Source organism: Colias philodice, chromosome 20 (genome assembly GCF_061535455.1).
Source record: "Colias philodice isolate Cphi_HAF_F1 chromosome 20, ilColPhil1 Martin Lab GWU primary, whole genome shotgun sequence".
Taxonomy (NCBI): domain Eukaryota; kingdom Metazoa; phylum Arthropoda; class Insecta; order Lepidoptera; family Pieridae; genus Colias; species Colias philodice.
The window spans coordinates 9,306,002-9,318,088 of NC_143105.1; the positions used below are offsets into that span (position 1 = coordinate 9,306,002).

The following is a 12,087-nucleotide window of genomic DNA, read 5'->3' on the forward strand; positions in this document are numbered from 1 at the left end:
ATCTGAGTCATCGCTTCACTGCTCTCATCACCTCACACAAATTTGCCTTCATTTCTACTCCCTTCCTCTACTATCCTGCGTACTGTGCTTTCAGAAACCCCTATAACAAACGAATTAAGATGAATAAAATCAAATAGTACATTTAACATATTTTTATAGTAGCTTAAAACTAAAACTTCCTATATTTTATTAATTTTTTTTTAATGTAGGAGGCCAGCGTCCCTGCGCTACTTTAGTAAGTAGTTAGTAAGCTAAATCTAAAATATTTTTTTTTTCTTATGGTTTGATTGATTAATAGATAGCTTTATGAAAACAGTTATCACTATACTATGTAGTAAAATCTAAACTAAGTACTTTATTTGAGGCTGGTTGGATTGGATATAACTTCTTGACTCAAATTGTGCTGGTCGCACTATAAAAACATAGTTTTTGTTTACATACAAATAACCTCAAATTAAATTGCGAAAACGTAATAATCGCCATACATACATACATTCACTGAAACACTCGTCACTGATGGAATATTCTATTTTACGTAGTACTGAGCAAAAATAAATGGAATCTCACCGGTATATTCTGCTGTACGTTTGTAAACGTTTTCCAAATCAGTCAATAAATTTCCAACTTGAAATTCGGACAAACACCGAATAAAAACTTTATACACGACATCACGGACACCGCTACGTTTAACCTTTTTCATGATGTCTCCTTTTTTATTTAAATTTCTTGTTCTAAATAACACTTTTATCTCAATAATTCTCCACTTTACGAAAAAAACAACAAATTTTTATTCAACTTGACAGCTACATTTCCAATTCAGGGTTGCCAGGTAATGAAAAACGAATTAGTTCCAAAATAATTAATTTCATCTCTTTTATGTCGTACAGTAAATTTTATGTTCAATAAGTTATTAAAGGAAAAATCACTACATAGTATAAAACAAAGTCGCTTTCTCTGTCCCTATTTCCCTATGTCCCTTTGTATGCTTAAATCTTTAAAACTATGCAACGGATTTTGATGCGGTTCTTTTTAATAGATAGAGTGATTCAAGAGGAAGGTTTTAGTATATAATTTATTAGGTTGTAGACAAAGCGGGCGAAGCCGCGGGCGGTAAGCTAGTATATGAATAAAGTATAAATATGTAATTTTAAATTTGTTTACCAACTGAATTAAGTTTGTTTATTCCATTTGAATATTTCTTCTATTAATTATAAGTACTTTAAAAAAATATGTTTAATTGGAATATTATCAGAAAAACGTGAGTACTTTTTAAATAATAAAGTTAATAAAATAAAAGGTCGGGTTTAGTGCTATTTCTTTAATAATAAATCAAACAATAATGATAATGTTTTAAAAATGTTAAATAAAAATAAGAAATAATTAATAATTTAAAATGATAATATAATAAATAATATTAATAATTTTTTTATTTCATTTTATCCATTCTACTATCAAAATCTTCAAAATCAAATTAGCGGTTCAGAAAATATATCGTAAAATTACATACTTTACATTTACACTATAATACATTCGCATTCATAATATTAGAAAGTGTATCATACAAAACACACCACAAATTTATTTAAAAATTTATTTACATTTTTAAAAGAGTTTTAATTTTAAAGTTAAATAAATAATTTGTAAAAATATATAGTTCTTCTAGTAAACTTTATATCGAGTACAGCGTTGATCAGGTCACATCACTACAATAAAATGGCGGCAGTGAGGCGCGCGAGCAAGCCTGCGCGTGTCCGCCTCCCACCTCCCCCTCACCCCCGCGATGCTAGATTTATTTTCATAAAAATAAGTTTAACAATCGACTTTCTGATGAAATGTGATACTGGATTTCAATTAAGTGTATTTTCTAGTATCGTTTTTGCAAGATAGAACTGCACATTTCACCATGTTTATTCGTTTAGATGAAAAAAATTCCGGAGCAACGCACTTCGACAGCACTCAACCACGACTACGAGCGCTCGCGGCGGGAACGTTGTGTTGTTCCCACCTGTGCCTACTGTTCCCACTTGGTTGTTCGCACTCTATAGATAGTATATTTTATACTCTACGATTAAAACGCCAGTTCCAAATAAATACGTGTAACCTGTGCGTGTAACGAAATGCCTTGCTATTTTGACGTTATTTTGACAATCACATGTTTTTCTCAGAACAAATCGTTGTTCAGAGATGTTTTTGCTATTCTGACTTTGACATTTGTCCTTTTGTACTGTTTATTTTCTTATTTTGGTCCATGTTGACATAACATTTGACTATACTATGCGCGCGCCAATTATGAAGCCTCCGATCGATAGATTGAAGAGAAAAGCGAATCTAGATCTAGGTCTCATCTCTTTCGCCCAGGCGGGAAGCGTACTAACTACAATCTGTACCTGTATCGGCATTATTGATTACTTGTTTCCATCCGGTCCGCGAGTGTCACTCAGAGCAAATGCAGGGCAGTTTCAAGATACAACTCATTAACATGGGAACACGGGCGGCCGCCTGTAAGAATTTTGCATTCAAAACGCTGCTTTAACGCCGATTTCAATTGCATGCATGACCAATAACGCGTTTCGTTTTTCAGAGTTCGAAACTGCGGCATTTTGCGTAGTAAAAGCTTTTTATGTGTTCCTAATGCAGTCCACGCAGCAATCCGATATCATGCAGTTTGCCTTGGAGCCGCTGAATCAGAAAGGTGAGCTCGTTAAGTCGAGCCATAGTTACTGTTGGGTGTTGCACTGTACAGCGTGGCACGCTACGCTTCGGCAGGCGGCCCTTACGCCTCTGCCTCGTCTTCTAGCATTGCCATCCAACTATCTAGTCTAGTTATCTATTAGTTTACATTTCTTGCAACATAGATCTACTGTTTGTAGAATACAATGTTTAAAAATATTACTTTGTCTACTTTAATATTGGCTACCTTTCAAAATTGTCCCCCATTTGTCCCGCACCCCAGTGCTTTTAATTAATTGTAGACATTTTATAAGTGATGGCAATTCTATTGAGATTTGTATGTTGATGTCTTGGTCCCCTTTTTCTAGTGCCGCACGACTTTATCCCAATATTTGTTATTCTAGTGTGAATCCAACTTCTATGTTGTCCGTTTATTGTTGTTTTGTGCTTATATTGGTGTTGTAATTTAATGGAGTTATTACTGCCAATGTGTCTCAAGATAATAATATTTATATTCTTATCTTCATGAATCACAAATAATAACTACCTACTGGGATTAAAAAAGCAGCAACATATTATGTAAAACTAAATTAACCTGTAATATAATGAAAAATATCTTTTATATCTTAATTAATATTTCAATTATTAAAATCTATACTGTTAAGTGTTTGCTCACCTTTCTTTCAGGACAGGCTCTTTGCAAGGCTGTACATATTATTATTTTCATAACATGATTCTGGTAAATAATTCTGAAAGTCTGCATGTATATATATTGCATATTCCATACCATATTACAATAGTACTGTTCTTAAAAACATCATTATATCAATAAGAAACATTCATTGCTAAATGCTAGTAAAAAAACAGATGCATGAATCTCTCCGGATGTTAAGGTAATGTATAATTTAGAGATTTACCTGAATTTATGTAATGTTAAAACAAATCTGAACTTAGAAATAACACAAAATAAGTACTTACCAAATTTTTGAAATGGCGTACAGCTTAAAATTGACTTGTTACTAGTTTTATATATTGACGGTGGTAAGTAAGCTTTTCCCATGGTATGTGACAAAAAAAAATTTGTGTTACCTGCAAATTACTAGTATGTATAGTTATATTATATTGTTAAAAAATTGTTTTCTTTTGCCTGTATCTGCTCTTTAGATCTGAAATCTACAAAATAGGTATAAAAATGGATGTTACAATTAATCTTTAAAGATTATAAATTAATAGTTTGGACAGCGATAGTGCATCATTTTTAAATTATCAATTTAAATTATAGTTTTATGGATTGAAATAATAATTTTCTTTCAATTAAATTCAGAACTTAAGAAGAATTTATTTTTCACAAAACATCTCGTCTTTTTAAGATTAATTTATTGTTTTTCATTATTTACAATTCTGAACTCTAAATCTTCATAACCATTTTAATACAATAGCACTACTTCTCTCTTTATTATTTGACCAAATTTGGTTTCTAGACAATAAAAGAATATGTTTTACTTACGGAGGTTTCAATGTATACAATACTCTTCTTCCTTAACCTTACCTTATTTTAAACACCACATTCTACAACATGACTTAAATCAAAATTAAATAACCTGTAAGCAGAACAAATCATGAATGATTCCTAAAAAACCTTTATTTTTAATGTTATATTCCATTATATTATATTTTTCTCTATATTCTATATACCACTGTACTTATTACTATGTTCACAGCTTTCTCCAACTGTAAATAAGAATGTTATTGTTTTAAATGAAGTTGTGTTACAGTTACGGCAAAAATCCGAAGTCTTTATGACGCCCAGCTGCGGCTGATGCACAATATACAGCCTCTGCCGTCGGGTATCGACATCGCCAACACGGTCAAATACTTCTCACAGACGCTCCTCAGTATGTTCTTTATAATTGTATAAAGTTTTAGATACTCACTTTTTAATATTCATAATGATGATGTGTCTACCTCATGTAATAATTTTCTATTTTGTTGCTTCTGAATGTAGAAATATTTTAAAATTTGTTCCATCATCATGTTAAATGAAGTGAAAGTAACTTTTACTACTACCCTCATATTTAAAATGTCAACTACCCACATTCAATTATCATTTACCCACACTAACTTAATTACAATTAATATTCTTATTTTAAATTCCAAATTCAATTCCAAACAAAGCAAATTTTACTGTATACTATACAAAAATAATTTATTATTTTTTCAATAAGTAAGTACTTACGATTTTTTTTCACAGTGTAATAGCCAGCATAAAATATTAATTCTAATTGCACGCCTCATAAGCGAAGCGTTGAGGTGGGTACTACTGTCACTTCGCGCAAAACATCTGATTTTTCAAACTTAAAATGTCTTTATGTATCATACATTGCACTTGTAAGATAATACATACACACACATATTAAGAAAAAACACTATTTTTAACGTTCATGATATTTTTGATGTCATTTTTGTTATTTAAACTAGTTAAAAAACAGTTTAAAAAAGTTCTGTCTTGGACGTCCGTGTGTCTGTATGTGCGGATCCTTTTTCTTGTTAACACGATAGCGACCGAAATACTTTACTAATCGAGTCTTTTTTTTCTCTTACGCTTGAGTATGCTCAGGAATAGAACCCTTTCATTTTTCAGGGTCTGATTCGATGTGGTTTAATTGTTATTAAATAAACAATAATTAATAAATAATTATTTAAAAAAATTATGAGGCGTGCACTTTTGGATTTTCCAAATTATTTTAATATATTTCAGGTGTATTAAAAGATGTGCCAAAATCTCCTCTCGAAATGATGAGAGACGCAGATAATGATGCAGAACGAATGAGCCTGTATCCTAATCTCGATTATAAAGGATTATTTAATGCGATATCACAACTTGTGGATTCTGCACCACACCTGCAGTATGGGATTCAGGGTATCAATTTATTGTATTATACTATTAATTAAATAATAATATCTAATTCGGTTGAGTTGTTTTCGTATTGACCCAGTGCAGACATGCAAAATATTGTATGTACAACAATATTCTGCATATTTTTTTTTCAAGTCATTACTAGTAAAAAAATTAATACCTTACAAATTTTCAATTACAAAGTTAAATAACAGACATTGTCTTGATAAATTTTCTTAATAGGCAAGTACTTACCTGTGTCCTACTAAACATTTCAGATTGCTTATTACTTGGAATCGAACGACAAATTTAATGTATTGTTTTTTCTGCAAAAACAATTATTAGTATTTTTTGTTTCTTTAATGAAACGACATTACCATATATTTAAAAACTTAATTATTTTGTTTCCAGCATTTGGCCAAGCGGTGCTCCAATGCCTGGGTTGCCTGATGCCGTTCCTAGAATATGACATGATCGACAACTTGCCATATTTAGTCGCGTACTGTGTAGCGGTCTTCCCAGCCAATTTGCATCAGGATATATTGCATTTATTGTGCTATTATATCCTGCCGTTTACGATTAGTAAGTATTTTTGAACAAAGCCAGTTTAAATATTATTTTTGATACGAAATCTGATGAAATCTGAACTGTTATTATTAAAAATAATTCATTATTTATACTATATTAAATTTGTGTGAAAACTGCTTTTCAAGAACACTCCCTATACAAAATTTTAAAGCCAATTTAAAAAATGATGATTTTGTGAAAAAGTCAATTAAATAATTGCACCGCAAAATGTACATTAAATTCTTTTTTTTAGCTCGGCGATATGCAGGAATGGAAGAAGAAAGCGAAGCATCACAGTCAGTAGGTGCTGTGATTATGATGGTGTTTCAACATTCCAACAATCCAGGTATTTCTTCTTATATTCTTAGCTTATATTGCGAATGGATAAATTGTCCTCTTCTTAGGTAATACAAATAATAATAAACTTTGGAGTGGCACTTCATTGATATAGCGCCACATTAAAATATAAATTATTTATTTATTTATTTATTTAGAATTTCCAACAAAGGATACAGATTACATTTGTTACATCTAATTATTTAAGTACATGGTCTTCTGCACCTTTAATTATAGGAAATTACAGCGTTCAAAATATTTATTACAATTACAATTCGTCAATTTATTAAAAAATATTAGTTAAAAAAAATTAAAGAAACTTAATAACATTGATTATATACCACGAAAAGTATTACAATAAATTACAAATAAATTACAAATTTAAAATTACAATTATATAATGCCAAATATTAACTCTCAAAAGATGGCAAGAGATTTTTTTTTGGTTTGTCACTTAAAAATGGAACATCGCAAACGGCGCGATCGGAAATGCGGCCTGAATTTTTTATATTTTTTATGTATAAAGCAATATAATATGTAATTTTTTTTTAAATAAATTTTTTAAAACACAAATTGAAATATCTCTTGAAATATAGTTCTGTGAGAATTATTTATTTGATTCCAGCCCACCACTGTCAATTGCTAGAATGTCTCATGTCCATGAAGCAATCCGTAGTCAAAGATGTGCTATGTGTGATTGCATATGGTACTTGTGGTGCGAGATTATCAGCTGCCAAGCTACTCTTCTACTATTGGCCACCTTTTGATGCCAAGCTGTTTGATAGAAAAGGACTGCTGTGCAAATTTTCAAGTAAGTGGTCTTTAGGTGCCTTCTGGGCCATTTTAGATGTTATTTGTTCGTTTATTTCGGGTTTTATAGCTTTAAATAGTTTTATATTAGATATTTTTATGAAATAAATATGAAGTCGTCTAAATATGAATAAATTTTATAATCGGTTGGTTGATAATCAATTCTTATATTGTTTTAATTGACAAACAATGTTACATTATTTCAAATTATAAAGTTTAAAATTACTTCTTTTAGAAATATTTCCAAAGTGTCGTAAATGTGTTTTTTGTAGCGTTAATTGGTACAAATTGAAATGTTAATGTTTTCTGTTTCATTTTGCTTTAGATAGTATGGTCGTAGTTGGTGTCGTCGTGAATGCCTTAAGTGTAGTAAGTTTTCTTTGTTTTTATTTTATTTTAATTTGATTTTTGTTTTATACACAGTGTACTAACTTTTTCCTAGCTTTCTTTTATGAGCACATACTAAAAAGAAAGTCCTGCTTTACGTTTTAAATTTTGTACAGCGTATTTTTAGTTGTCTCTCTACTCTCTACTCTATGTCGCGCTTTCAATTTAGGCACAAATAATTTATCTAATTCTTATCAAATTTAAGTTTCCACACTATCTACACACAGACACAGAATACAAAAAAATAAAAAGAGCGTATGTGTCGAGTACAGATGTCAGAAGTGAAACTTCTTTGGCAAGATTCTAAAATACCACAATCGTCGCCTTACTCCATGACGTGACAGTATTGCCATGACGCGACCTTGAAATTTTACTCTCAACGCGCCTAAAAAAGTTTCACTTCAAAACAATATGTTTAAAACTGACATTTAAGTGTACCATCATTTCACCAGATGACCTGGTACCGTTCTTCTGTCAGCGAGACATGTGTCCCAACGCGGGTTCGGCTGAAGCTGCGAAAGTGTGCTACGATCATTGTATTAGTGTCACTTTCGCGTCGGATACACCGCCGCCATTGTATCTGTGTATTGAATGTGCAAATGAGATTCATAGGTGAGTGTGTATCTATTTAAATGGTTTGAATTATTTTCAAATTTATTTATGTTCCAACAGTAGGGAAGAAAGCTGAAAGGAAATGTGATTTTTTTAATGTGTTCTTTAATTTTTAATTCACTCTTTTAAATTGAGAGTAGTTATTTATAGATAAGTAGTCGATTTGGATAAAGTGAATTAGATTTTAAATATACAGTGGTGGTCATATAATTAAGAACGCTGATACAAAGGGAAGATTTTTTCTGACTAAGATGCATAACTAATTTCATGTAATTATTTTTATTTTTCTCGACATGGAAATACTTTTCCAACATATCACTGTATTCATTAATACACGTGATTAGCCTAAAAATTAATAGACAAACTTTTTACACTACTTCTAAACATAGTATTCCTATTTACTCGCTGGTCACGTAATTAAGAACGCTGAATAGTTTATACTTTTATTCAAATTTCAATAGAGAACACTAGACTCGATTTGTTGTGTGTTGTGGTTGTTTGTATAATTTTGGCGCCATTAAGTGTTGCAAAAGATTAAAAGTGATTACTTCTCATAAAAAACATGGAAAAAAATAAAAGTTGTGATAAATCTACTAGGGAAGTTATAATAAAACTTCGCGGGAAGAATTGGTCTTATAAAAAGTGCATCTGCAATGTTCAAACTATGGTTTTCCACGCTATAAGGCATTTTGATACGTATCAAACAACTTCAGATGTCCCACGTGTGCCAAGACAGAAAAAACAACTCCTCAAGATGACCGAAACATCGTCCGTATGGTGAAACAAAATCCTTTTAAAGGGTCCAATGGGCTGAGAAAAGAATATTTCGCCGAAAATAACCCTTCAGCAATATCAGCACGCACTATTCGAAGACGTTTGGTAGAAGAAAAATTGCACGGTCGGATAGCAAGAAAAGTACCCATGTTGAAACTTTGCCACAGGCAAGCCCGGCTTAGATTTGCAAGAAAATATGAAAACTAGACTGTGCGACAGTGGAAAAATGTACTTTTCTCTGACTAAACGAAAATAAACATAGTATGTTCCGATGGAAAACGATATGTTCGACGTCCTCCGAATACAGAATTCGACCCTAAGTACACGAATGTTACATCAAAGCATGGTGGTGGAAATGTGAAAATTTGGGGGTGCTTTTCTGGACATGGTGTTAGACCTGTAAAGTTGATAGAAGGTAGTTAACATGAATCAATTCCAATACAAAAATATACTGGAAGAAACAATGTTACCTTATGCTGAAGAAGTTCTACCGGTTATTTGGACATTCCAGCATGACAATGATCCAAAGCACACTGCACACACTGTAAAGGAATTTCTAACAGCGCAGTCAGTTTCTGTTTTGGACTGGCCAGCTAACAGCCCTAACCTAAACCCAATAGAGTATCTGTGGTTCGAAGTAAAGAAAAAGGTTTCAAATGCACAGTGTCGAAATTTAAGGGAGCTGTACAACGTTTTCTTAGAAGAATGGAACTCTATTTCTCTAGGAAAATGTCAAAAATTAATAGAGTCAATGCCTCGCCGGCGTAAAGCAGTAATTAAAAGCCGTGGACATGCTATTAAACATTAATTTTAGTTAAAAATGTATTAACTTGCTTTACAAATTTTTCTCGCAACGTATTATTGTATTTTTTTTAAATGAAAGTGTCATACAAAACAATTCCCGAGCAGATAAATTAATCGTTCTTAATTATTTGTCCAGCTTCACTATTATTTGAATATGTTGCTTTGGTAAAATAAATTATTTTTGAATAAAATATTGTTGGCGATTTTATTATTTATTCTTAAACTTAGTTGCTCTATTAATGTGGCTATTTTATGACATAACTAGTTGCTTCTCAGAAGATGCACATCTCTCTGTATGACATTATTTAAATAAAAATTTCTAGTACTTCAGATCGTTCTTAATTATATGACCACCACTATATAAGGTATTTTTTTCTTCTATCAGGGAACATCCTAATCAACGTTTCTTCGACATTCTCCATCCGCAACAACAAGTGTCTATGGTCTGTGAAAATAAGGTAATTTATTTGCATACAATTCTTTAGTACTTTATCTATTTAAATAATATCGATGCTTATCTTTTGTTTCGTGTCATCCCATATGAGTAACAGTTTGTAGGTGTAAGTATGAATACTTAATTTTTTCCATTTCTTTTTTCAGAATTGTCGGTCTACTGATAAAGCAGCTTATTCCATCTGTTTTTCAAACGAATGTGCCAGTTATAACGGCAATCATCCTATCAGGTAATTTAAATTTTGTATTTTTTTTTTAATATTTTTGTGTTACAATTTTGTTGCAATAATTTTAAAGCTCGCTTCTCGTTAGGAAAAAAAGACGGGTTGCACTCCGGGAGTGCCGGCAGAAGTGAAAACTTGATTATTAACGTTGATCATGTTTGATATCCATCCGTCTTACGCTTTTTCGATCAGGTCACGTGTCCTGACGCGAGTTTAAGATTTTATACCCATTACAGAAAAAGTGCTCAACGCCGCTAAAGAAGTTTTCATTTCAAAAAAATATTTCTCTTCCTGATAGGTCGAATAAATTTCTTGAGCACTCATTTTTTGCAGGTATATGTAGAAACTGTGTAGAACCAGTACTTGTAGAACGGTTGAAATTGAATTGATTTCGAATACATGCGTATTTTTGAGGATTTAAAAGCAAATTGTAGTTTTCACAACTTATTTAGTTTAATTAAAATAAAACTCGGCGACTCGAGGTCACACTTGTGGTCAATACAGTTGCTAGAGAGCGGTTTATAAAATGTGGCACTTTTCGAATTCGATTCCGGTGACGGTCGCTTATGACACTATTACAAGTGGCAGAAGCGCGCGATAGCCACTAGTGGTTGTGGTCGGTGGCCCGTTTGCGCTAACCCTAAAGTTTTGAGGATTAAAATGTAGTATACGTAACTTTTTTGTTGGTATTTTTTTCAACGTGATCTTATACTCAAGGTATTGCGGTCAGTGCCACGGCAACCGGCACAACAGCCGGCGTGGAGGCGACCACGTGCTGCACACGCGGCTGCCGCCCGCCTGGCAGATGGACAGCGACATGCAGACCAACCTCGTTGAGGCTATCATCAGGTGCGCTATGTAGCTAACACTGGCTGTGCCGCTCGGTTTCACCTGCATTGCTATTACCAAAATGTCGTTAAGTCAAACTATCACTACGCGTCTACTTGTAAATCAAGTAGTATTTAATCAAGGAATAATTAATGCGCTCTAATAAGTAATACATTATTTTTATTATGAACAGTCTCCTAAAAGAAGCGAAGCCGATTAATCTAGAAGATCCTGACAGCTCAGCGGAGCAGATCAAATCACCGCTCAGCGTTAAATTACCTGACCCTATTTCTGTGGAAGATCGCCAACTGCTTGGAAGGTATGAATGTTCTTTTTCAATCTTCTTTTGGAATTCTGATATAAATGCTGCTCGATTATAAAGATGGTGAAGATAAAGATGAGAAAATGGATTTCGACAAGCATTTGAAACTATTAAATATAATAGAAAATCATCTACGTATATTCTTAATACTATTATAAAGGCGAAAGTTTGTATGGATGTATGGATGTTTGTTAGAGCGTATACGCACTATGCGGGTAGCCGCATTGCGGGTAGCCGTCCGGCTGACCGCAAGCACAATTATGTACGGAATATTCATTTCTATGCGCACTGTGCGGTCTGCGGTAGCCGCATCGCAGTGCGCATAGAAATGAATATTGCATAATTGTGCTTGCGGTCAGCCGGACGGCTACCCGCAATGCGGCTACCCGCATAGTGCGTATACG

General features: G+C 32.7%; 1 protein-coding gene across 2 annotated transcripts in view; it reads left to right on the forward strand.

Moving 5' to 3' along the window:
• The first annotated feature begins 2,359 nt into the window (after positions 1-2,359).
• unc79 (UNC-79 domain-containing protein) overlaps positions 2,360-12,087 on the forward strand; it is a 69,128-nt gene continuing 59,400 nt past the window's right edge. Inside the window, exons 1-11 of one of the 2 annotated variants that reach the window (XM_089708030.1) lie at positions 2,360-2,501; positions 4,446-4,565; positions 5,429-5,590; positions 5,978-6,148; positions 6,387-6,479; positions 7,095-7,280; positions 8,119-8,278; positions 10,242-10,314; positions 10,457-10,539; positions 11,251-11,382; positions 11,555-11,680. In XM_089708030.1, the coding sequence (XP_089564156.1) occupies positions 2,447-2,501; positions 4,446-4,565; positions 5,429-5,590; positions 5,978-6,148; positions 6,387-6,479; positions 7,095-7,280; positions 8,119-8,278; positions 10,242-10,314; positions 10,457-10,539; positions 11,251-11,382; positions 11,555-11,680 (1,361 nt within the window). In that variant the 5' untranslated portion in view covers positions 2,360-2,446. Of the gene's footprint in view, positions 2,502-2,538; positions 2,693-4,445; positions 4,566-5,428; positions 5,591-5,977; positions 6,149-6,386; positions 6,480-7,094; positions 7,281-8,118; positions 8,279-10,241; positions 10,315-10,456; positions 10,540-11,250; positions 11,383-11,554; positions 11,681-12,087 lie in introns of those variants that run through there. The other variant, XM_089708029.1, reaches the window with a different exon arrangement.